The sequence below is a fragment of the Desmodus rotundus genome, chromosome 9 (genome assembly GCF_022682495.2).
Source record: "Desmodus rotundus isolate HL8 chromosome 9, HLdesRot8A.1, whole genome shotgun sequence".
NCBI classification, from domain to species: domain Eukaryota; kingdom Metazoa; phylum Chordata; class Mammalia; order Chiroptera; family Phyllostomidae; genus Desmodus; species Desmodus rotundus.
Genome location: NC_071395.1, coordinates 113307789 through 113332528, shown reverse-complemented (window position 1 = coordinate 113332528; position 24740 = coordinate 113307789). Strand labels below are relative to the sequence as shown.

Below are 24740 nucleotides of genomic sequence, written 5' to 3'. Positions count from 1 at the left end.
TGCGCCACTCAGACGCTCGTCTCCGGGCTGTGAGCCATCTCTCCTGCTTTCTCGGGCTCTGCCTTCAGGAACTGCTCCACCTCCCTCGAGTCCACCCCGTCCCTGTTGTCCACAGGGGGCTTGTGGCCCTCTTCTTCCTTGGCGGCCCCCGCAGGCCTCTTCCCAATGCAGAAGTTGCCCAGCAGCAGCACCAGAGAGGCAGTAAGCACCTCCGCCCCCGCCAGGATGAACACGAACTGGTAGACGTGCGTAGCGTCCAGGAGTCTGCCTGCAGCGGGGACAGTGCATCAGCTCAGCCCAGCTCCCAGGAGCCTCCCTCCTGTCCCACAGTGGACCAAGCAGGTCCTTCCTGACACCTGCTGGCTGTGTGCCGGGGGACGTGGTGGCCTGGCTGTGTCAGGCGGGGGTAGGGGTTCCTCCCGCTAACAGCCACCCCACAATGAGTCCCCCTCCCTGGGATGGGCAGGTGCTGGGACTGGGGGGTCTGCCTGGGGCCCCCTGCCCACCACAGCCTCACCTCCAGACGGGGGCCCAACGAGCACGGCAATGGCCTCCAGCAGCAGCACGAGGCCAATGGCACTGGGGAACTTGTGGGTGCCCACGATGGCCATGAGCACCTCGAACTGCAGGGCCCCCACCATGCCGTAAGAGATGCCGAAGAAGATGCAGAAGACCACCAGGCCGCCGTAGTTGCTGGCCGTGGATCCCGTGAGGTCAGTGAAGCCGTTGAAGAACATGGAGAAGCTGAAGAGGTAGACAGAGTAGGGCCGCACCTTGGGGAGCCCTGTGATGAAGCCAGCGGCGGGCCGGGCAAAGATGTCGACGAAGCCCAGGACCGTCAGCAGGAAGGCGGCCCGCGCGTCCGGCACGCCCAGGTCCTTGGCGTAGCTCACCACAAACACGGGTGGTACGAAGAGCCCCAGCACCATGATGGAGGCGGCCGCCGCGTAGACGACAAAGCCGTGGTCCCTGAAGACGCTCAGGTCCAGCAGCCGCCGGGATGGCTTCTGGGGCCCCGGCCCCGCGCCGGCCGCCTGCAGGGGCCGCATGAGGGCGGCGCACACGCAGCAGTTGAGCAGCAGGCCACCCAGGATGAGGAAGCCGCCTCGCCAGCCGTAGTGGTCCTGCAGCAGCTGCCCCAGCGGGGACAGCGCACACAGGAACACAGGGCTGCCTGCCGCCGCCAGCCCATTGGCCACGGGGCGCCGCTTGTTAAAGTACCGGTTGAGCATGATGAGTGAGGGCTGAAAGTTGAGCGCCAAGCCCAAGCCTGGAGAGGGGTGGCAGGTGAGGTGCTGGCTCTGCTCCTTGGCCCTGCTCCGCCCCCTTTGTCCCCAGCAAAGGCTCTTTACCGGGGGTTCTATGTGAGGAGACCCAGTGTGCGCAGAGCCCTGTCCCTGATGGACGTGCCAGGAGACACGACAGACAGGGAGCACGGGCCAGGCTGGCACCTGGGGGTGGGGGTGACGGTGACGGGACTTCTCTGTGGGCCTGAGCTATGGTCATCCGGCCGCTGGGGACAGAGAAGCCCCCAGCCCCCTGCCCCGCCCCACAGCCGGCCCCACTCACCTGTAAGGACCCCAGTGGTGAGGTACAGCTGGATGACACTCCTGCAGAAGGATGCGGCCACCATGCCCAGGGACGCCAGCAGACCGCCCACCAGCATGACCGGCCGGCAGCCAAAGCGATTCACACACACGCTGCAGAGCGGGCCTGGGGGGGACAGCGGCTGAGTGGCAGGTCCCACCTAACCCAGCGCCCTAGCGCGGCAGACCAGCCGGGAGCACCAGCTGCCCAGAGCACCATCACGGCCACACACCTTCGTGGCGGCAGCGGCCTCCTTGCTGGTGTCTGCAGGCGCGAGAACCGGCTGCCTGCCAAGAAGGGCCCAGCCTGTTGCTCTGGGCCTCACAGCCAGGCAGGCACGGCTGTTGGGATGGGTCCCAGGTGGGGCTGGCCGGCCAGCGGGCCCTTGAGGTGGCCCTTACCTGTCCCGTACAGCATGGCGAGCAGGATGGACGAGATCCAGGCCGTGTCGCTGTAGCCGATGCCAAACTCATGCATGAGCTCCTTGAAGAAGACGCTGACCGCCTTGGGGAAGGCGTAGGAGAAGCCCGTGATGACAAAGCAGCCTGCGAGCACAGCCCAGCCCCAGCCCCCATCAGGGGCCGTGGCGCCGGTGGAGCCCTCGTCTACCACAGCCCCTCCCATGGTAGGAGGGCTGGTTCCTGGCTCCGCGTCCCTGAGAAAGGAAGCCAGGCTCATTGGGCCATCAGGTGGTCATCCACCAGCGGTGTGGGGACAGACACCTGCAAGGGCTGGCAGCAGGCTGGCACCCCTTCCGTCAGGCCTCAGCCCCCAGCAGGAGCTCAGCTCGGAGCTGCTCCCTGGCAGCCCGCCTCCGGCCCTCACCTGTGCTTGGCCCACCCTCCTCCACCAAGCGGCTCCCACACAGCGCCGGTTCCAAAGGGCAGCGGCTCTCCTGGGCTCAGCTGGGTCTCAGGTTTTACCTCTTGGAGGCAGACCCCAAGGCAGGCTGGCATCCCAGAGGGGAGGGACCTGGGGCTCCATCTGGGAAATCCCACTGCCTGGGGACAGAGAGTAGTGCCATCGAGCAGGCAGGTGGGGTCTGAGGATAGGCCCTGTGCCCTCTGCCCGGGCAGGAGGACCTCACCCACTGTAATGCACAGGCCCCAGCTCCTCTGGGGAAAGGGGAGAGGCGGAGGGCCAGGTGGGCAGCAGGGGCCAAGCCCAGATGCCTGTCTGCCGCTGGACTTGATGCAGTGGCGAGCTCAGGACGGGCAGGGAGGGGCTTCCATCCAGCCTACGGGGGGAAACCGTTCCAGCCACCAGGTGGCCTGTCATGTGCCCCTAACCCCAAGGTGGTCCAGAGTCAGTGTCCCTCTTAGTCCCCAGGGACTCGGCTCCTTTGGGACTTGGTGCAGTAACTTGGAACCTGGGGCCAGACTTCCAGCTGGAGGCCTGCCCTCCCCTTCATCCCCTGTCTGCCCCTCCAGCTGATCCTGGCACCAAAAATCTAGCCCCAGATAAGCCTGGTAGCCTCGCCCGCCCCCCTCACTGGACAGGAGCTGCTCTAGGGCGAGTCCATTCCTGGCTGCAGGTGTAGGGAAGGAGGGCAGTCCTGAGCCCTGGGCGTGTGCAGGGCCACCGCCCGCCACCAGCTGCAGCCGAGTCCTCCCCGCTGGCCAAGCTCGGTGAACCAGCCCTTTGTGGGAACACCCAATCCTGTGGTATAAATACTCCCACATGCTGAGGCCCAAGCACCTCCTGACATCCCTTCCCATCAGCCCACCTGCCCCCGCAGCTGTCCTGGCTCCACTCCAGCCCCTTCCCTCAGATCCCCCTGGACCTGGCATGGTCCCCTCCCCAGTGTCTTGGCCACAGGTGCTGTGCCTTCTAGGGGGGTGCTGATTTGGTGGGTGAGTAGGGGGATGCTTTTCAAGGGCTTTCCTATGTGATCCCAAGCAGTAGCGGCTGTCCATGGGCACCATTGTTGGAGGACTGGACCCCCAGGGGCCCAGCTAGTGCACAGGGTGATGACAAGACAGAACTGCCCCACCCCGCCCCCAGTTGAGCTGGAGGTCAGCACCAATGCTGAGGGTGCCGGTTCTGGGAAACCCAGGAGGTGCTCGCTCCTCTCTGGCTCCCAGACCTCGGTGGCCTGGACGCTCTGGAGGCTCCCGGATGACAGCAAGCAAGACAGGGGTTGTTCCCGAGGTAGGGGCTGTGCCGGTGTCTGGGGGCAACAGAGGGACTCACAGGGGCACCCCTCGTCCTCCTGCAAACTCGTCCACAGGCCTGTGGCCTGGCACAGGCCCTGCCGCACGGGTGCCCCTGCAGCAAGCACACTGGGTGCCTGGGGCAGGGCCTCGGTGCTCGGGCCCTCTGAGCTCAGAGTCAGCGCGCGGGCAAAACACACTGGTGGGCACCGAGTGACGTGTGTCCAAGGTCACTCAGGGTCATTTTAAAGGAAAAGTGCTAGAAAATAGATACGTCTTAGGAACATATCATGACCCAGTGACGTTATTTATGCTGGAAAGCAGGGGCACCCTAGGCCCAGGGCTCACGGTCAAGGGGCACCAAGGAGGGGCATGTGTCCAGAACAACCATCAGGAATGACAGCCCAGCTCTGGGTACCCAACATCGCAAAGCGAGCCTCGGCCTCCCTGTAGGGTCTGCCCTGCCATACCGGCCACCCTGCCCCTCTCTGGCCAGCCTTGGAGGACGGGGAGCTCCCTGGAGGCTCCCAGGGTCTGCAGGAGACAGGCTGGCTGCCTGTGGTATGTGGGGTGTCCCCTGAACTAGCTGCTGGAAGGGTGAGGAGGCCCAGACACCAGGAGGGGACAGCACGTCCCAGGACCTGTGTGGGCCAAGTGGCTGCCACGCACGGCTCAGCTGGGCAAGAGGCCCCTCTCTGGGCCTTTCCTACCAGCCCTGCGTGCCCCCCCAACCCCAGGCTCTTCAGACTGCTTTCCCCAGCTAAGCCCCGCCCCCTCCCCTACCCCCTGCCTGCGGGCAGCACTGGAATGGCCCCATCCCCCACACCAGCTGCTCCTCAAAGTGAGGTTTCCCTGGGAGGTTGTGATTTGCAAGTCGGGGTTGGGGGGTGGTGGGCGCAGAGAAAGGGGTGGGAGAGCAGGGTGGGAGAGCAGGATCGGGGGTGGTTCTAGGTTGGGGGCAAAGGGATTCTGCCCAGCAGGGCAATGCCTGTATGGGGGTGGGGGCGGAGCCAGGGGACTGCAGGCACGAACTGGCTGATGAGGGACAGAGGCCGCCTGCTGAGGCCCAGGCTACCCAATTTTCCCAGGGGAACCCTGCAGCTGCCCAGTCTAGACCCAGGATGGGAGGAGCGACCCCCTGGGGGTGTTGGGGACCCTCGCACGGTGCCGAGGGAGGCAGTGCCAGCACAGGCGTGGGTACGTGGTGCCTGGCTGGCCTTTTGTGACATTTACCCTCCCAGGGAAGCACGCAAACCATGTCCCCAGCCCAGAAATAACCCGCCCTCCGGGCCTGAGAAAGCTGATCTCCCAGGTGGGGGGCAGGTGCCTTCCTCGCCAGGTCTCTCGATGGCCCCACACCCTAGGTGGCTGGAAGCTGAGTGGAGGAGGCTGAGCAGGAGAGTTCCCGGGGTCGCTTGGAGGGATCCTCACACATCTGAGGACCCACCGTTCCTCCCAAGTCAGGCTGCTGCAAGCTGCTCCCTCAGGGGTCCCAGCCCCTGAGCCAGCCCCCAACATGCCCGCCCCTGAAGCTCTGAGGGCCTGGCCTCCTCTGGTATCACCCTACCCCCACCCCCAGGCCTCGCTCCCCTGCCTACATTCACCCCGGCTTTGAATTGCACCTTGGTGTGGACAGCGCCCAGCCGCACCCCCTGCGGTCCTCAGTGGCCCTGGCATGCTCCCCCTGAGGCCCACCCTGTGCCGCATTCCCCTCACCCTGTGTCTGGGTCTTGTGTCTGGCCCCTCAGCCCCCAGGGCAGGCCACATCCCTTGGGTTCCGAGTGGTGACTCCAGCCCCGGGGCCTGCAGCCTGTCCCAGTGCTCGCTAGGTGGCCTCCTGCACTCCCAGCCCTGGGCGGGAAAGGGGCAACGGCCTTCCTTCTGGACTCCTCCCTCAGCAGGAGGCCGGGCGGCACCGGAGCCCCGGGAAGCAGCCCCAAGGCCCCTGGGGCCGGAGGGGCGGCAGCAGGAAGGAGGCCTCTGGGCTGCCCGGAGGAGGGAGGGCTCCCTTCCCGTCGTGCACATCTGGACCCTCGCCTGCCTGGGGCTCGAAGACCCTGCCCCTCCTGGCTCCGCGCAGGATCCCAGATGCCGCCCCACCAGTGTGCAAAGCTGTGACGGGGGGAGGTGCCTGCCGCTTCTCCTGGGGAGCGGGGAGGGGGACACTGGGCAAGGGTCTGCGCCCCCAGCGTGCCTGGTGCCGCTGCAAGCTCTACAGTGACTCCCATCTTCTCGCAAGGCTCGTGGGGGCGGGTGGAGGGAGGGAGGTGGCTTGGGAGCGGAGGGACCTCACACGCCCTCCGCCGCCCTCCCCTGCCCCAGCGCTGGCGCAGACCGGCTGGACGCGCCTCGCACTGCAGCCCAGGGCTGGGCGAGAGGGCGAGGGGGCTCGGGCAGCGAGGATGCTCCGCCGGACCGCTCGCCGGCCGCGGGACGTGGGGGACGTGACCGCGCGGCGAGGGAGGAGCCGCCGCCGTATTGCCTGGAGTAGGCGCCCCCTTGCCCGATGCCGATGCCGTATTAGCCGGCGCGCACGGCGACGTGTGGGCCGCCGGGTCAGCGAGCCCCGCGGCAGCGCGGAATCCTGCGCCTCCCCCAGGGCGGGCCGCTTCCTCTCCCTCCGCTGGGGTGGCCCACACGCCGGTCTCCGGGGTGGCGTCCCCTGACGGCCCATTTCACAGAAGGGACCGAGGCAACGCTTGAGGAGACCCAGACCCCGTCCGCCCGGCTCCCCACCCCCACCCCCGTACAGGAGTGCCCAGGCCCGACCCCGAGGCGCCTCCCGTGGGTCGACGGCTCTGCGTGGGGGCTCCCCGGACTCACCACCTCCCAGAAGGGCCAGCCCCTGGGCGCCCTCCACTCACGCTACCTCACCGCTGCCCTGGGGAATCCAACCCCCCTCGTCGCTGCCCCTCCAGCTGAGGTGTCCGGCTGGCATTAATGGGAGCCAGGTCGTCTCCTGGTGTCAGGCCCTGCCCGAGGTCACGTGGGGTCACTACAGAGCCCGCCTCCTGACCAGGCCTCCCAGGGCCCACCCCAGGCTCTGTCCACACCACAGACTGCTGGGCAGGAAGGCCCCGCGCCCACCTGGCCACCGCGGGTGTCCTCATGGCCCCCGTGGGGCGGACCTCCCACCTCAGAGCAAGGCTTCAACCCCCTGCCCCAGCCCCAGGGCCCCGTCCAACCTCCCAGCACCCACAGACCCTCCGGCCTTGGCAGTGAGGCAGGGGCACCCCAGAGCCCACCCACACAGCATCCACCCCTGCTCTGGGCTTTGGGGGAGCCCCATGGGCTTGGGTTGCATGGGGGAGTGTGCGGCCACCATCTGCTGACCCTCACGCAGACTGCCTGGCCATGGCAGAGCCGTTCGGTTGGCCCAGGTGCCTCTGGACGTGCAGCTCAGCGCCTCTGGAACAGAGAGCACTCTGGCCCTCGCTCCTGGCCTTTTGTCCCTCGCCCAGACACCAGGCACCCCCAGTGGCCCAACTACCTACTTCCCGTCCACTCACAAGCCTGCTGGTCACTGGCCTGGTCCACCGTCCAGGAATATGCATGACCAGCCCATTGTTCAGATAACTACACTGAGGCCCCACCTGGTCTGGGAGGGGGTGAGGGAAACCCAGGGGGCCCAGGCCAATTCCTGGTGGCGGAGTAAGTTTAGGGCGAGGCCAGGTGGGAAAGGAGGTGAGGACCAGGGCTGCCCCCATGTTCCCCACTCCCTGGGGAGGGGACCCCACCAAATATAGCCTGCGCGCCTGGGCTGCTGCGGACAGAGCTATTTATACCCGGGACCTGGCTGGGCCACCCGGCGCAGACACCTCCTGGCTGGAGCCCAGCCCCCGAGGGCTGCCCGACGGAGGGGCGGCTGCGCGGGGCAGAGGGAGTCGACAGCAGGCGGCTCGGGTCCGAGGGTGCGGCCTGCTCTGGGGGAGATCTGGGGCACGACCCCGAGGGGTGGGAGGCTTGCCCGAGCCTGGCGCCCGGTACCGGGAGGGGCAGGAGTAAGGTGAGCGAAAGCGCGGGCTCGGCGCCCGGGCGGATCGGAAGGTCCCGGGTCCTGGCCCCCGGCCCGTGCGGAGCATCCGGGCCGAGCCTACCTGCCGCCACTCGCCAGCCCGCCTCTGCCCTCCTGGCTGCTGGGCCCGCACCGGGGGCGACTAGGTGCCCTGGTCGCTCGCGCTGCACGTCCCCCGTGCACGTCACGGCCGCTGGCACCGCCCCTGCCGCCCCGCCCGGACCCCACGGGGCCGTGGGAGGGGCGCCCCCTGCTCCCAGACGGAGTGTCGCCGTGCTCCCACCGGGCCCAGCGACTCAAGAGCGGGCCCAGCCGGGAGACGCGGCCCGTCGCCCGGCTGGTCCCGCGCCCTCCGAACCCTCGGTGAGGTTGCCCGGCGCTCCGCCGCCTCCCACCCCTCCATCTAGCGGCTTCGGTGCGCGCTGGCTTCCAAGTTCGGCCACCCCGGGACCTCCCTCCGCGAAGGGATCCCTCTCGCCCCCACTCCCGGGGCCGCGCGCACGCACCAGTACCTCTCGTCGTCGCGCGGTGTTTGCGGACCCCATGGGTTTCCCGTCTCTGGCCTCCCTCCCCAGCCCCCCCTGGGGTCTGCACCCCCATCCAAACCTGCACTTCCTCGGGGACCTGGGCCTGGGCAGGGGCGCGCGGGGCGGGCCCTGCACTGCCTAGGTGATCTTGAGCGAGGCGGCACCCCCTCTGAACTTCCGTTTCCCCGTGTGGCTCGGAGCTCTGAGAAGCCGGATAAAGCCGCCTGCCTTCCCCTCACGTACCCAGAACCTGGACGTGCGGGGAGGGGGAGACATCCGCCCTTCCACAGACACTCGCCCTTGGGGGAGGGATGATTCTGCCGGTAGGAGGCAAGGTGCTCAAACCCCACTTGCCTCCTCTGCGCTGGGGGGAGGGCACTGCAGCTGGGACCACCGGAACACTTTCCACCTAACCAACTTGGAGTGGCACCGGGGCTCCGGGGCTGAGGCAGGCAGGCGCCCTGCCTGCTCTGGGCTTTATCACAAAGATCCCAGCAGGTTCAAAGGGGGGTGGGGGCATCAGTGAAGGATGACCTCTCCAGGGGCCTGGGGTCCCACACCCCACATGCAAAGGGCGGCAGAATTGGCCTCCTGGCCCAGAGTCCACCATGTGACCACCTTGTCTGAGATGCCAAGTCCACTGAGGCCCCTGCTTTTTATTTCAGATGCCGAGCCCCTCCCCCAAAGCTCTTTTCCATGCCCTTGGTTCCAGTTGTGGGAAGTCACTGCCACAAGCCCATGTGCTCCCCAACCACCCTCCCAGGTTGGCTGCGGCCTGGGGTGTGCTCCACCTTCTGTCTGGAGCACTCTGCCTGTGCGCAGGGACAGAGGAGTTCCGAAAATGGCGCTGGAAACCTGGAGAAGCTTCTGAGGGTCTTGGTGGCAGAACACAGGGAGGTGGGGGCACAGGCATCCTGTTACTACCCGGTCAGGTCTCAGGTGCCAGGGAACCTCTCAGGGCCTGATGGAGCCACACAGAACCCAATCTTGAAGCCCCGGGAGCCCCCACTGGACTCCAGGCCTGTGGTTTGCCTGGGAGGCTGCCACCGCCCCCTGGACAGGGTCGGGGCAGAACCCGCAGAGTCAGTGCAGAGAGCTGAGTCGTGGGACAGACACTCCTGCCCAGCTACCGCCCTTGCCCTGGGGCCCCCAGGGGTCCAGGCTCAGGAGGGATCCTGCTCTCCTTAGGGACCTGGTGCAAAGCTCTCAGAGCCGGTCTTCCTGCTCCCCCCATACCTGTGGCCACACCTTCCCTGACTCCGGGTTGGAGATGCTAGCCTGGCCGGCCCGGCCTGACTCACCTGTGCTCTCGGCCCAGGTGGCTGTTAGGCATGGCCGGTAAGTGGGGCTGGGGGTCGGGGTGTCATGCTCATTAATGAGTCACTGCCCCCAGCCCCATCCTCTGCCTGGTGTGCCTGGACGCACCTGTTCTCGGCAAGTCCTGTGATAGGCGCCACACACCACATGGTCTTTCGTAACAGGCTGCTTTCACGGGCAGACGTTTCCAAGGTCCATCAGCGTGGCAGCCTTCACCATGTCATTCCTGTTGGGGCCGAATGACAGACACTCTGCTGTGTGGACAGGCCCCACACATCTGTCGGTGGACACGGAGGTCCTTTTCACCTCTCGGCTGTCGTGAGCGACGCCCTGTACTCGAACATCCCTATCCAGTTTCTGTGGGGACCTGTCTTCATTTGTCTTGGGGACAGAGCCAGGGGCGCCTGCAGCACTGGAACCGCCCCAGCAGCAGGGGACCCAGTCTCTCCACATCTGGACCACACGGCTACTTTCCCCGCTCGTGCTGGTGGCCTTGACTCCCGTTTCCTGAGGACAGACGAGGCGGAGAGCCTTTTCACGGGCCTGCGGGCTGTTTGCTTTTCTCCGCTGGAGAACCATCTGTTCTCGCCGTCTCCTTGTTTTAGGAGGATGCTTTCTGGACCCTTCTCAGATACATGGTTTGCAGGTGTTTGCTCCCATTTTCAGGCTGGTTGTTTCACTCTCTCCTACTGAGCTTTGATCTGAAAAAGCTTTATCTTTGTTTCTTGGGGGCTGTGTTCTTGCTGTCATGTCTAATGAGTTAGTGCCGTGAAGACTTGCCCCTGTGTTTTCTCCTAAGAGTTTTGTCTCCTAGCTCTTATGTCGAGGTTGACCCATTCGGAGGGGTTTCCATATGTGGTGTGGGGGGCAGGGGACTTCCTTCCGCACGTGGACATCTGGCCGTCCCAGCCCTAACAAGGACAAGTCTTTGTGGTCAGCCTGCTCCCACATTTAAGCTAGAGTGGGCGGCGCCAGGCAGGGGCCTCCTTGTGGGGCCAGAGGCTGCCCTGGGTCTCCCCTTCCCACTCCTGGGGTAGCAAAGCCCTGCCCCCGCCCCTTGCCACTCACAGCACTGGAGCCTCAAGCAGGAGGCCCTAGTGATGGGCATGGAGCAGGGGCAGGCCCGTCTGGGTGCTGGGGGAGCAGCTCTCCCTGACACGAAGGGCATGAGATGCCTAGAGTCTCGGCCACTCTGGGGGCCACGGGCTCTGCGGGGCCATTGGAGTCCCACCTCTGTCTCAGGCTGGAGGCTGGACAGGAAATGGCCCTATGCATTGGGGCTCCCCCTGACCTCAGGCCCTTTGGGTCCAGCACCCTGGGCATTCTTCTCTTTGTTCCACTGCCCCATCCCATCCCGAGCTATGGGTGGGGTTGGGGGTCTTCAGGGCTCCCTCTGCCCAGCTAGGCCCTGGGGGCAGGGCTGGGAACAGGGAGACAGAGTCGGGGGGAACCTTCACTCAGTTCTAGGGCTGCATCCCCTCACCTCCCTGTGTGCTTCCCGTGCCTGTGCCCCCAGGCCACACAAGCTGCCGTTCTGACCTCTGTGCAGAAGTCCCGCTGCCTGCTTCTCCCTCCCCTCCTCCTGGAGGCCCCCAGGCCCGCTCTGCTGCCACCCACAGGCCTGTCCCTGCTCTGTGTCCCACAGGCACAGGAAGTGACCCTCCATAGCTCAGGGGCAGCTGTCCACCACATCTGTGGATGTCCGCCCCCAGGTCTGGGCTGAGTGAGGTGTCACTAAGAAGCTGTGGGGTGGCCAGGCAAGGATGCAGGATGCTGTTCATGAAAGGGTGGTGGCCAGAAGCTCCACCGTGGTGGGGGGTGTGACCCTCCAGTGGCTGGGCCTGGTCCCCAGCATCCACAGTCTTCTGTGGCTACACGACCTCTGCTGGCCGTGGCCTGCTCCTGTGGTCTGTCCAGGGTCTGAGGGCAACCAAGCGGTACCTACTGACCACGTAGGTGCGGCACCTGTCACAGGTTGGGGACAGCTGCGGAGGCTGGCTGAGCTCAACACCGCACACACAGACCCTCCTAGTTAGGGACCTAGCCCAGGGGCGGCCTGGAGAAAACACTGCTCCACTCTCCTGTCCAGGCCTCCAGCCCCAGTCCTCAAATAGAGTGGCCACTTCTTGGGCTCACATCAGGACCTGTGGCCAGATGGTGCTCAACTTCTCCCTGTGGCTGTCTCTGGCCTCCAGGGCTCCTCCTCCGGGCTCTCCCCTGCAGCTCCCAATGCTTCCCCCCTACCCCCCCACCCACATCCACACCCACCTGGAAAGTGTGACCTGGAGCTATAGCTCCCCACATTACCCCCCAATATCAGTTCGAAGCATCCCAGCCCCTGCCCCAATGCAGAGGATGGGCATCTCTTCCCCAGACCAAGGGAGAATGGCAGCCAGGACTTGTGGGCAGTGGGAGAGGGCTCGGCTATGTGCCAAGCTCTGCACATCCCTCCCAGCCCATGCAGAGCTCGAGGCTTTGCACGACCTTCCTGTGCCAACCACAGCCCTTCCTCCCCATGACTCAGCACCCACTGCTCCCCGAGGGACCACCCAGGGGCTCAGAGGGGCAGGACGCTTCCCAGGGGGGCAGCTGACAGCCCGTGCCCATCCCTTGTCCTCACAGTGACACCAGCTCAAGGGTAGGCTTCCACGGGGGGCGTGTGGAGCTGGGAGGCATAAAGGGTGGCCCAAGGCCTCACAGGCTCTCTCCGCTTCCCTCTCGGTTTCCTCCTCATGCAGAGGGGTGGACCTCAGGGGCCCTGGGGAGTAAGCTGCATGCTGTGAGCCCTGCCAGGGCACCCCTAGGCCCAGAGTCACCTTCCACTCACTGGCTGTCTTCTATGCAGTGGACAGGACAGTAAAGAAGGTGGACGCCAGCCCCCTTTAAAGACAGCTGGGGGTTCCACGTGGCCAAATGCCCACTCAGTGCCCACTGTCTGGACATCTCTCACTGGACCCTTGGGAGACCCTGACACCTTCCTCTTCCCACGCAGCCTGGCTTATTGATATGCCTGATATTTAATACCTCTTGGACCCCGCTCCAGAAGCTGCCTCCTATGGCAGAGCCTTTCTTAGGGTTAACTGGGTCGGGACGTTTGTCCAGCACTGGCACGACCAACTTAGGGACCAGGCCTGGGTGGCACCCATGCCTTGGGGGTGGAGAAAGAAGAGACGGACGGAAGGGGCTGGACCAGGGGTGTGAGGGAGACCGCGTCCCTGGCCTCTGTGCCCTTCGCTGCCTGGAGCTCCACAGTGCCACCTCCAGGCAGGTTGAGCACACGTTTTGTCTTCACTTGGGGCAACTGTGTCCCCCTCAGCTCCAGAGGACGCTCAGACTCTGCTGACCGGTGTCCCTACCCAGCAACTGCCTGCAAAGGTGCTTTTGTTTCTCTTTGCAACGTGTAATCGAACACATGGACAAAAGCGTACCGGCTGTGAGTGCGCACAGCGGATGAAGTCTCACAAACCAAACCTTTCAACAGCGCTCAGGCCGGGAGACCCGCCCGCCGGCGCCCCGTCACTGCGGGAGGGACGCGCACCGCGCCCCTGCAGCCCCACCCAGGCACGTGCAGCCCCGCGTCCCGCGCACTGCAGCCGGGTCCCCTGCGGCCCCCGCCGCGGCTCAGGTTCACCCTCTGGGTTCAAGACGGGCGCGCTCGGGGAGCTCCCGTCTTGGAGCCCCTGGGAAAGCCTCAGGACCCCCGGTCCACCCCGCTACCCCCGACGGTCCGCGGCCCTCCTCACTCGGCTGGCCCCGCTCAGAGTCGGGTCGGCCGGGCGCCGCACGTGCTCCTCGGCGCCCGCTCACCGGGCGGTAGGAACCCGGAGCCTGGCGCACGTTTCCCGCCGGCGGGACCTGAGCGCCGCACCGCGCTCGCCCGGACCGCGGCGGACGGACTCGTGTCTCTATGGCAACGCGGTGGAAGCGGTGTTGTTCTGCGTCCTGCGATCCCGGTGAGACAAGGGCGCGCGCAAGGCTGGGGGCGCAGCGCGGATGCGGGAGGGCCCTTCGCTCGCGGCCTCTCGTCGCTTTCCTGGAAAAACCCGCAGAAACTCGAGACTTTGGAGTCCTCTGTGTGGGGGCGCCCAGAGCCGGGCAGGCCGCCAGGATCCCCGCGCCGGGCCGCGGAGCCCCTCACGCCCGTCCCCTGCAGACGTGCGCCCGCTCCAGGTTCGTGCGGCTCAACCTTCGTGTCCGTGCGGCGCCCAGAGCCGAGGCTGCCAGCGAGGGCAGGTTCCAACCCAGGCAGTCTGCTTCAGGGCGGTGGTTGAGAGATTATTTGGGACTATTTGAAAGTGTCAGAAGCGGTACAGGGATTTGCCCCGTTCCCTTTGCCGAGATCCTCCCACCACCTGCAGGAGCATGGTTGGTTTGGCAGGCTAACCAACGCAGACGGACAGGGAACTCGGGAGCCGAAGGCTGTAGCCCGAGTCATGCATGAGGCTGCCTAAGTCATAACCTTGGGTGACTAATGCATGTGGAAGGCTGTTGTTCTGGGCCTTGGAAGGCACCAACACGAGAATCCGGGAGGTGACAAGCCAACCTTGTGTCCCCAGGGTCCACAAGCCCCGGAGACGCATCAGAGCCAGTGTGTCTCAGGGAGGGACCGCCTCTGATGCAGATAAAGAATTGGGATCAGCAGATACAGAACTACTAGGAAAACTGGCTCTGCTCAATCTTCTCCCCAAATCCTTTACCTACCCTTTTCTTCTTAAAAAAAGGTCGACTTGAGATGAGAGGTTAAGGAAGGTTTGGGGGGCCCGTATCCCACCATCTTCTCAGATCGCAGCATCTGAATAAAGTGCCTGTAAAGGTTCAATCCTTGTCTCTACCGATTGGCTCTGGTAGCGACAGGCAGCACGACCGCCGACCTTTCCAGTTGCAAGACCAGGATCCCACGGACAGGATCTGTTCACGTGCTGCATGGGTGACTCCACCACGCAGGGTCCAGCCCGCGACCGTCCTTGCCTTCCGCGTCTTCAGGCGGGAACAGTTCGCGGTCTGGCTTTGACTTTCAGAGTCAGTTACTTTGTAGTCTCCTCCTCCGTTCGGGTTTATCTGACGGTTCCCCGTGATTAACAATGTCAAGTTACTCCCTTTTGGTAAGAGAACCTGAACAGTGACATTGTGTTCTTCTCCACGCACCTCAGCAGCAGGCAGATGGTGTCACTTTGCCCCATAACTAACTGGTCACACGGCCTACGTGGTGTCTCCCAGGGTCTCCGTCCGCGTTCATCACTTTTCCCTTTGTGAATAATAAGTACCTCGTGGGGAGAGGCCTCGAGACTAAGTCTCCTGTTTGTGGCCAAGCTGCTTGCCGCTAATCTTAGCGCCCAGTCCATGAGCGAGTGTTTTCTGACACAGGCGTGTCATTTGCCAAATGGTGATTTTTTTCCCATTACTGTTATTCCTTCTACATTTATTAGTTGGAACTGTAGTGTAAGAAAGAATCATTCTCTCCATTTTCCTATTTATTCTGTTATTTATGTTGGTATAGGCAGTTTTTTTCTTAACCCCACGGCTTATAATCCACTACTGCTGCTTATGCCGCTGCTCTGCTTGTCCAGGTTCAGGCATCAGGCGCCCTTTCAAGCTGGCTTCTGCGCTCCGTTCGCATGTCCCCGCCTCTCTGACCACTGCCCTTCCCTCTGGCCCCACGCGCCGCTCCAGGCTCACCTTGTGCTCCCTGTGACCGAGCCTGGACTCAGTTGCTCCCTCAGGAGGGCTGGTGCTTCTGCTGTAGAAGGTGGTGTTTAGAAATCAAGGTCTGGCCCTGGCTGGTGTGGCTCAGTGGACTGAGTGCCGGCCTGCAAACCAGAGGGTCAACGGTTTGATTCCTTGTGGCTCTGGCTGGCCTGTGAAGAGACATCTCAAGTCTCTTGTGCGCTGGGAGCTCCTGCGTCACAGCCTTCCTCCCCGTGCTCCGTGTGCAGAGAGTGTCATCGCGCCGGCAACCTCGTGGCCCCAGGGGCACGACCACGCCTGCTGCTGGCTGCCCTGTCCTCTGGATGCGCCCCTGCTGCCCGGATCTGCGCGGGGCCATGTGTCTGCCCTTGGCTTTCGTGAGGACTGGTTTCCCCCTTCCTAAGGCCTGGGGGTTTCCAGGAGCTCTTTATACCTGACGGGTAAACTTACAACCTGAGGTTAAAGGGCGAGGAAGCTCGGTGTTTCACAGATGCTGAGATGGCTGGTGTGGTCCTGGCCCTCCCTGCTGGGCCACAGGTGTCCTAGAGGACCGTGGACACCACAGCAAAGCTGCGGTGACAGGGTGACAGGAGATTTCTGCAGTTTTCCCAGAAATGTCATGGGTCCCCTTGAGAAGGAGGCATTTGCTGGGGACAGCGGCTGGCTGACTGAGTCTGATGTTTAAAGCCAGTTAACCTCGGCCTTGGAGATTTGGGGACCATCCTTCGGTGAGACCGGTGCGGAAGCAGCACAGGCTGCCCTGTGCCAGAAGCGGGGTGGGGGGGGACTGGCAGGGACATGGCGCCCTCGGTGCCCTCCCTCCTCGGGTTGGGTTTGCCTTGGGTTCCTGCGTGTGCTGGTGTCTGGGGCCCGTGGAGGAGCGTGCCGCTCTCTCCATCCCTGTGAGCGTTCACGGTGTGTGGGGGCCGGCGTGTGCATTGGTTTCCGCAGACAGGCCTGCCGGATCCCCAGAACTCCCAGCCCACACGAGCCCCGCACTGATGCCACCACAGTCCCCTGGGCTCAGGGGGGTGGGGACAGCCATCCCACACCCACTGGCTGTGTGACAAACATCCGTGGAGGCCAGTGCACCACCTCATTGTCCCGTGCCTGGGCTTTCCCTGACCCTGATCTTGGTGGCTGGCCTGGTGTGGCCTGGCCTGGCCCGGCCTGGCCCTGGTTTCCCAGAGAGCCTGGCCCCAGCACAGGGCCGTGGCCCAGGGAACATGCGTCACCCCGGACACACGCTGCATGCATGTCGCCTATGGCAGGCGTCACTCGTGTGCTACTTCCTGTGTGTGTTGTGTGCCGCTCTTGACGGGGCTGTCCCCTGTGCCGTGTGTCCCATGCATGGCACTTAGATGTGTGTGCCGCTCAGGACCTTTGTGCTCAGGGCCCTGGGGAGTCCCTCGCACTATAGCGCCCGGTGTGACCAGGCAACACGGAGCTGGCCCGGAGCCCCTGCTGCCTCTGCTGGTGGCAGCGGCCAGCGTCAGCAAGGCTCTGCGGGGACCTTGTCAAGGACAGCGAGAGGCCCTGACAGAGCTGCCCCCTCTCGCCACAGCTGCTGGGATGCCGCCGCCGCCCTCGGAGCAGGCCCTGAGCGAGCTGCTGGCTCGCAAGGAGGAGGAGTGGAGGGCGCTGCAGGCCCAGCGCTCGCGGCTGCAGGAGGCAGCTCTGCAGGAGGCGCACAGCAGGCTGGCGGAGGCCCAGAGCAGGCTGCAGCGCCTGCAGGAGGACTTCGTCTACAACCTGCAGGTGCTGGAGGAGCGGGACCGCGAGCTGGAGCACTATGACGCCGCCTTCGCCCAGGCCCGGCTGCTGGAGGAGGCCCGGCAGGCCGAGGTGAGCGAGCTGAAGGTCGAGGCAGCCAAGCTGCGGCAGGCGCTGGCCAGGGAGGCCCAGCGGCTGGAGGACCTGCAGCAGCAGCAGCAGCGGAAGGAGCAGGAGCACCGCCTGGCGCTGCAGCAGGTCCACAGGTGGGGACACACTGCTCCTTCCCCATGCGCAGGCCCACATCCCTGTCAGTGGGCGCTGGCCGTCCACTTGGGCAGGCCCAGAGCCAGGCAGCGGCCCATTGAACAGGTGTTCACGCCCCACACCGCCTCCCTGGGGTCCCGGGAAAGAGCTGTGGCCTTCAGCCAAGGCCGGCCGCTCCCGGAGCCCGTCGGGCCGCTGCGGTCCCGCCGCAGGTAGCGCTGGTGCACGTGGCCGGTGTGGCCTGGCTGCCCTCCAGGGCCCACCAATCTTCCTCCTCTCACTGCTGAGTGATCACAACGTCCTCGAAGTGCTTTACGTTATTCTGTGAAGTGTCTCCTCGGGTCCTTTGCCCACTTATTTTTGCCAGATTTGGGGCATCGTTAGCCATTAGTTTCTCGGAATGCATTTCCATCCCTCCGTCTGTGTCCTTGTGCCCTGGGCCCCATGGACGTGAACGCTGGCGCTTTTCTTGCCGCCCCGCAGGCCCCCATGGCTCCAGTGGCCTGCGCTCTTCATCGCTCCCTCTGTCCCTTGGTCAGGTGGCGTCCACTGTTCAGTCCACGAGTCCCGGCTCTGTCCTCTGTCGTCCTCACCCTGCGGGTGAGCCCGAGGTTCTTGCTCTTGTCGGCTCTCAGACGTCCACTGGGCCCCCTGTTGCGTCTCCTCTCCCTCTGCTGAGGTCTCCCCTCATGCTGAGCGGGTCCTGGACTGCTGGCTGGGGCGTGGTGACAGCGGGGCCTCCAGGCCTGGTGGGGCAGTGCCGGCCTCTGTCCCCTTGGCGTCGGCATCTGCTGACCTCCTGTCTCGCCCGAGCGGAGGTTTCCCTGGCCCTCGGCGTGTTTCCTGGACTCACTGGGGATTCTGCATCGAGGCTCTGCCTCCCTTTCACGCTCTCTGTTGCGGGCAGTCACCTGTCTGTTGGAGCGAGCAGGCTGGGGGGCCGCAAGGCCCGGGGGCGGGTGTGAGCGCAGCCCCCGGCTCCCACTGAAGCCAACTCTGCAAAACAAAGCACCAGCTCACGCCTCAAAAGCTCACCTGGCAACTGCGTCCTTCTGAGGACCACTGGCCGAGTCTCGTGTCCACGCTATTGTCTCCTCACAGTGACAAGAACGGGGAGATCGACCAGCAGCGGGAACAGTACGAGAAGCTGAAGTGGAAGCTGGAGAGGAAGCTCGAGGAGCTCGATGGCCATCTCGCTCTGCAGAGGCAGGTAGGATGTGTGGCGTCGGGTCCCTGCGCAGGCCGCCTGTCCCGAGTGTCCGAGGGGCAGGGAGATGACCGTCGTGGGCTGCCCGGAGTCTGTGGGGTCAAGGCAGGGTGGAGGGGTGGGCCCTCTGTGGTCTGTGGGGAGCCCGCTGATGCCTGGGTCTCCCTCCACCGTGGCTTCGCGGTGCTCGCTCCTCGGAGCCGGCAGCACCCCTGCCTGGCGTGTGCCAGAAGGAAGCGTAGTCGGCGGCCGCGGAAGAGAGCCGGGCTTTGTGAGCCTGTGTTTCTTCCAGAAGCACAGTGAGTAACCATAAGCCTAACTGCAGATGTGCCACGGACAGGCGACACCGCGCCTGTCACCAAGCTCTCCCCTCAGTTTTGGTGACTCTGCCTGACCTCTGACCGGCTCGGCTGCGCGGCAGCCAGGGCCTATGTGTCGTGGGGCCGCGTGGGTGCGGCTGCCAGGGGAAGGGGCCCCGCAGCCTCCTTCCAGGCTGTGCTGAGCTGAGCCCTGCGGCCGAGGCTGGTGTTTAAGGAGCCGCCTTCCTGGAGCCCCTTGTGACACAGGAGCTTCCCTGCTCCCCACAATGCAGGCACAGCTCCGGCCTGCACAGGTGGGGCGGAGGCACGAGGTGGCCCGCCCAGGGTCCCCTCAGCAAGTGTCAGAGCTGCGACCTGAGTCCCAGAGGCCCCCCCGTGGGGACTCTCAACTGCTGTTACCTGCCCCATGGGGGGCAGGACACCACAGCCCACACCCTCCTTCTCAGAGCAAAGCTGAGCGAGCCCCCGCCTGTCACGGAGAGCCCCGCAGGCCTGCGCGGGGTCCGCGCTCCCCAGAAGGACAGGCCTATCGTTCTGGCCATGGGGCGGAAAGGCGTCTGTGGACACAGCTGGCCCTGGCCGCCCTTTCATGCACGGCCGAGGCCAGTGGAGGGGGACACAGTGGCCCCTCCTTCTCTGCCACTGCTCACAGGGGTCCCCACAGAGGCCTTTCCTTCGGGACCCTCGGGATTCAGCTCTCCATCCGCTGTGGGCAGGTTTGACACCTGGGACCTCCCGTGTCCTCGGGCCCAAGCAGGGCCGGGCCAGGCAACGAGAAAAGGCCTGTCCCAACTTTTCTAACAGCAAGGAGGTTTCCTCAAAGGCACCAGGGCACTTCTGGAGAGGGCGCTTCAGGGGCTCTCGGCAGCGGTCCGGTCCCAGGCAGGCGAGCCGGCCCCTCTCCGATGTCGGGGCCTCGGGTCTCTGGAAGGGCGGGAGCCTGCTGGTACACTCTCCCGCACTGCTGCCCGGCCTGCCGACGCCCGGGGCGCAGGAGCATTTGTCTGGGGGTTCCGCGAAGTCCATGGCGTGCCGGTGCAGGGCTGCAGTGGGCCTTTCTCGGACCCTGCTCTGCTGCCCGTGTTCTGGCAGTTACAGACGGGCCTCCTGTGGGCTGGTCCCCACATCGTGCCCATTATCGACTCAGAGGTGGAGTCGACTCCACGCCGATGAAGACCTTTCTCTTGAGAAACACAGTGTGAAGCGAGGGGACCGTGCCGTCTGCCCACCGCAGGCTGCGCTCCTGAGCGGGCTTGGGGTCAGGGCCACTGGGGCAGAGCAGGGGTGACAGACAGAGGGGTTCCTGCAGCGCTGCCCTGCCCGAGGGGGCGTCACCTGTGGGACACGGTGGGCGGGGCTGACCTCTTAACTCGGTGGTCAGAACGGTGTCCCCAGAACAGGACATGTGAGCCCATGTCTGCAGGTGCGGAGGGTGAGGGAGCCGTGGGCACCCGTTTGCTCAGGGAGTCTGGGGCCCATGTCGGGAGTGCAGGTGGTTTTGGGGGCGAGGCTCCCAGGCCCTCGCCAGGGGGTGCTCTGCTCCAGGTGCGAGGGCACCGGCTTTGGGCCTGGAGCAGAGTGGCTGGTGAGCTCCGTGGTGGCCCTCGCGGACTGGCCGAGAAGTTCCTGGTGTTTCCACACGGTGGCTCTAGTGGCCCTTAGTCGTCTTTAACTTCATCCGAAACACTTGTTAGATTGTGTCGGGACAGCTGTCACGTCAGTGCGCATTTTAAAAAATTACCAAAATTGGCGAATTTTTGTGTAGCCATTTTAATATTGAAGATGGAAGAAAATATGCAACATTTACGGCATGTTAAGCTCTATTATTTCAAAAAAGGTAAAAATGCAACTGAAATGAAAAAAAAAAAGATTTGTGCAGGGAATGGAGAAGGTGCTGTGACTGATCGAAAGTGTCAGAAGTGGTTTGCGAAGCTTCCTGCTGGACGATGCCCCACGGTCGGGTAGCTCAGTGGAAGTGGGAGCAATGGTCAAACTGAGAGATTAACTGAGAAAAGCAACATCACATCACGCAGGACACAGCTGACCCACTCAAAATATCCAAATCAGTAAAGTTACTGGTGAAAATGAAAAATGTGTCTCTAATTTTACAGAAAAAAAGCCAAATGGCCTTTGTGGCAAGGGCCCATCTGCAGCTGGGTTGGGGACAGACTGTGGGGCTGGGTCGGGGACTGCGAGGAGGGTTCTGCTGCGGGCCAGCCGAGGGGAGGGTGTGGGCCCCTGGGGGCCTGGGGGAGGCGGGCAGGTTCTGGGTACACCTGGAATGGAGGAGGAGGCAGGAACAGGTGCTGAGGACACACTGACTGGCCGTGTACTGAGCCGGGGACTGTGTGGGGTGGGTGTTTGCCTGGGCAGCCCGGCAGGTAGCCACTGACTGAGATGGGGGTGGGGGCCCCAGGGTTCAGAGCTGGGAACCTGGGGCCCCCCAGGGGGTGGACGTAGACAAACAGCTGTCCGGCTGGGGTCGTCCAGGTTGAGCCTTGACTGGGGAGAGGGGGCAGGTGAGGGGGACTTTGGCTGCAGGGCGCCAGAGGGGGCCTAGGGGGAGAGGACTCCCGGGGCAAGAGAAGAGGGTTGCCAGGAGGCGGCCATGCCTGGGGGTGGTGGGGACACAAGGCTGTGGGTACAGTGGTGCATGGGCAGTGGGTTCTCCTTCCTGGGCTGACACCCCTCAGCATAGGCCCTGCTTACCCTGTCCCCCATCCCCACCGTCCCAGGCCTGGGGCCCACTGCCCCCTGGTGGCCACAGCCTGCAGAGCTGGAGCAGAAACCAGGTGCTTCCTTGTCCTGGGTCACGGGAGCCGGTGCCAAGGACTGTCCTGCTCTGGTTCCATCAGTCACTCATGTGACCCCTGGCGCTTCATTTGGCTCTCAGAGGGCAAAGCAGTAAAGCGCATTTTTCGATTTCACTTCTGCGCAGGAGCCTCTGAGGCCCCACTCGAGCCCTGAGAGTGGCAACCGGCATTCCTGATGGGCGAGCAAGCGGGCTCCCTGCACCCCATCCCCAGGCTCCGTGGCCCCAGCCACTGGGCTAATGGGCTGTTTGTGGGAGGGGGACTCTGGACTGTCCTCCCAATAGGCCCTCTGGGGGGCAGGAGTCTTCCCAGTAGGAGGGATGCTGGGTGGGGCCCCAGTGCAGAGCAGAAAATGTTGACATTGAGGACACACCACAGACCCATCAGTGCCACCAGCTTACAAGTGCCGGGTCTCTGCAAGGCCCCGCCCCATTCACCCCGAACCCTCCCTGCTCCAGGAGCTGCTGCTGGAGTTTGAATCCGAAATGCAGAAGCGGGAGCAGGCATTCCAGCTGCATGCGGACAGTGTGAGCGGCGTGGTCTTGGCACATGAACTCAAGGTAGTGGGAGCATCTGCCAGGCTGGGGCCTGAGCTGGGAGTCGGGTGCCCACAAGGCCTCCTCCTTTGCAGGAGCTCAACGCTACCAGGGCTTGGGGGTCAGGCACCCACACCTGGTCTTTGGCACCAAGATGGGGTCTGGCCTGCAGGGGTGGGGGTCAGCAGGGGAGGCGGAAGTTGGGGCAGTACCCACCCTGCCCAGCGGCCCTGCCGGGCACAGCGGGCCAGGTATGGCCAGGCGTTAGTGAGACAGTAGCCCAGCCCGAGGGGTCGGTGGGCCCCTCCTCCAGGCCCCGGCCTCCTCACAGTACTGGTGGCTTTCCGTGGCCGTGGCCTGGACCCAGCCCCTCTCAGTCCCCTTGGCCCTGCCTGCCCTTCTGAGCAAGTCCCTGGACTGCTCCCTCCAGAAGAGTGCTGCCCAGACCTCGAGGCTGGGGCTGCCCGCAAGGGACCCTCACCAGGGCGCCAGGAGAGAAGGGATCGTGGGGATGACCCTGTGCTCGGCAGTGTGGGGGCACTCGGTTGGGGGAGGGGCTGCAGGATGGGAGGGCTGTGCAGACCCTGCCCGCATCTGCTGTGGGGGTGGGTCACAGACTCTGGACACTGGCTGCTTGCCCTGCTCCCCGGGCCTCACAACTTACACCTGGCGCGATTTGGGGTAGCAGCCATCACCCCCCCCCGCCCCCCCCACGTTGAGGAGAGTGATGCCAGAGAGGTTATTTGAAACTTGAGTGTGTGGCCAGGGTTTGGGCCACATCCTCTCAACCTCCGCATGCACGTGTGAGTCCAGATTTAAATACTATTCACAGCCCATGCCAGGCGACGAGGCGGGTCACGGGGCTGCTGGGGCCACAGGCTGGGTCGTGCAGGCCCCACTGGGGGTACCCTGCCGCCCACAGGGGCTGTGTGAGGACACTGTCCCCCAGTCCTGATACGGGGTGACGCCGCTTCCCCACCTCCACTCTGAAGGCCCTTCCTGTCCCCCAGGTGAAGCTGCTGAACGAGGAGCTGGCAGCTCTGAGGGAGGCAGGCGCCCAGGCTGCAGAATCTCTGCAGAGTGCACAGGCCACCAGCTCGGAGCTGGAGGACCGGCTGCAGCGGGCCGCCTGGGAGCTCAGGGACCTCGCCGCCATGAAGGATGCCCGGTGCGGGTCCCTCCTGCATCCTCTCGGGGGGAGGGGCCGCCCTGCTGCCTGGTGGGGGCCCTGTCTGGAGGGGGTGCCTGTCCTGCTGGTTGCAGGCGGGCTTCCCTCCAATGCTTGGGTCTTTGCAGGATAAAAGACTTGGAGGGCAGACTGCAGTCTGTGCAGATGACCCGGAAGAAAGAAGAGGAGACATTCAAGAGGAAGTGAGTATTTCCGGCTCCCGGTGCCGATGGTGTGAGCAGGCAACATGGGCACTTGGTCTCAACGGCCCGACCCTGCCGGCAGTGCTGGGCTGCAGTCCAGGCCCGTGGCCTCAGCCGGAGAGGCTGGAGAAGCACCGTCCCTCCTGGTCTGTGCTCAAGGCTACGTCTAGAACCTTTTACATTATAAATTGAGCTCGTTGACAATGAATGTGATCTCCAGCACACTGTGAATACTGGCATCAAGAGCTACAGCCAGCTGCCCAGTGACTCTGGTGTGTGCCGAAACGCCATGGCGACGCCATACCCGGCAACGCCACGCCCGCTGCAGCCTCTGGGTTAGGGAGCGCAGGCCGCAGAGGGCTGCCCCCTTTCCCTCCAGGGCTCCTGTCGCGGCTCCACCCCCCGACCAGCAGTGTTATCTGAACAGTGTGCATGTGCCCACAAACAAGAAAAGGGAACTCGCTGGGGTCACTGCTCCTACGTTAGGCTGTTGCGATGATTGTGAGCGGACTTGGCCAAACAGCAGCCGGTGCTGCGAAGCTGGTACCGTTGACTGACCTGTCATGTGTGTTTGGGAGTGAGTGGCTCTGCTGCCCAGACCAGGGCTCTACATGGCCCCCGCGCCCCTGGGCAGGACCTGCAGGGCTCCCCCCTGCTCCTCAGGACACGCGCCGAGAGCCACCTGCCGGCCTCCCCTGGGGAGTGGCGTTGGGCCATCTGCTGGCCTGGCCGCGGCAGCCCCAGAGGACGGAGGCCAGGCAGTGCTGCTGGCAAGGGGTCTGCACCCAGGGGGCAGCGTCGTTCGCCCTGGCAGCTTCCCGAAGTTTAGGTAAAAGGCTTTATGAAGACATGTTCTGTGACCACTGCGTGTGCCTGCCGACTCAGCAGGACTGCCGGTGTGGGGAGAAGGGGAGAAGGCCCGGCGCTGAGGCTGTGAAATAAACGCTCCCGTCTCCTGTCAGCTCTCAGTTCCCAGAACCTCAGAGGTGCAGACTTGGCTTCGGGGCAGGGCAGGGGCTCACCACGCCCCCAGGGGCCGCCTTCCTTCAGAGCCAGGGCGGGGGCAGCTCAGACGCGCTCCTCCATGTGCGTTTGCAGCGTGTCCTCAGCCGCACCTTGGGTGGTGGACGGCCCACGGCTGCGGAGAAAGGGAGTTCAGTGCGAAGGTGCCAGACCCACGGACACCACGTCCTTGGAGTGGGGTCAGCACAGACACCTCGCCTCGGGAC

The 24740-nt window shown here is 64.5% G+C and overlaps 2 protein-coding genes across 14 annotated transcripts in view; one reads left to right on the top strand and one right to left on the bottom strand.

The window, feature by feature from the left end:
• Positions 1-8: 8 nt before the first annotated feature.
• On the bottom strand, positions 9-8455 carry SLC16A3 (solute carrier family 16 member 3). 7 transcript variants are annotated; one of them, XM_053910854.2, is made up of 6 exons: positions 8362-8455; positions 2413-2588; positions 1989-2242; positions 1570-1713; positions 518-1270; positions 9-268 (listed from the first exon to the last, which is right to left on the bottom strand). In XM_053910854.2, exons 2-6 carry the CDS (start codon positions 2541-2543, stop codon positions 9-11), a joined length of 1542 nt encoding a protein of 513 aa, XP_053766829.1. In that variant the 5' UTR covers positions 2544-2588; positions 8362-8455. The 7 variants fall into 7 exon arrangements, with proteins under 7 accessions (XP_053766829.1, XP_053766833.1, XP_053766832.1 ...); XM_053910858.2 differs by lacking the exon at positions 2413-2588 and adding an exon at positions 6610-6712 and having other exon boundaries at positions 8362-8424; XM_053910857.2 differs by lacking the exons at positions 2413-2588; positions 8362-8455 and adding exons at positions 6610-6712; positions 7838-8039.
• Positions 8102-24740, top strand: part of CCDC57 (coiled-coil domain containing 57) — a 56341-nt gene continuing 39702 nt past the window's right edge. The window contains exons 1-6 of one of the 7 annotated variants that reach the window (XM_053910851.2): positions 8102-8118; positions 16849-17263; positions 18366-18474; positions 22063-22164; positions 23151-23308; positions 23437-23511. In XM_053910851.2, coding sequence (XP_053766826.1) covers positions 16857-17263; positions 18366-18474; positions 22063-22164; positions 23151-23308; positions 23437-23511 — 851 coding nt within the window. In that variant the 5' untranslated portion in view covers positions 8102-8118; positions 16849-16856. Of the gene's footprint in view, positions 8119-13390; positions 14702-16848; positions 17264-18365; positions 18475-22062; positions 22165-23150; positions 23309-23436; positions 23512-24740 lie in introns of those variants that run through there. The other 6 variants (XM_071219433.1, XM_053910848.1, XM_053910852.2 and 3 more) reach the window with 6 other exon arrangements.

Excerpts from the sequence above, each read along its gene's own strand:
- SLC16A3 (XM_053910854.2), bottom strand. The coding sequence starts at position 2,543 with ATGCCAGCCTGCCTTGGGGTCTGCCTCCAAGAGGTAAAACCTGAGACC. Across the intron at positions 1,714-1,988 it reads CGCCATGCTGTACGGGACAG|GCCCGCTCTGCAGCGTGTGT; the intron begins GTAAGGGCCACC and ends TGTCCCCCCCAG. Across the intron at positions 1,271-1,569 it reads CACCACTGGGGTCCTTACAG|GCTTGGGCTTGGCGCTCAAC; the intron begins GTGAGTGGGGCC and ends ACCCCTCTCCAG.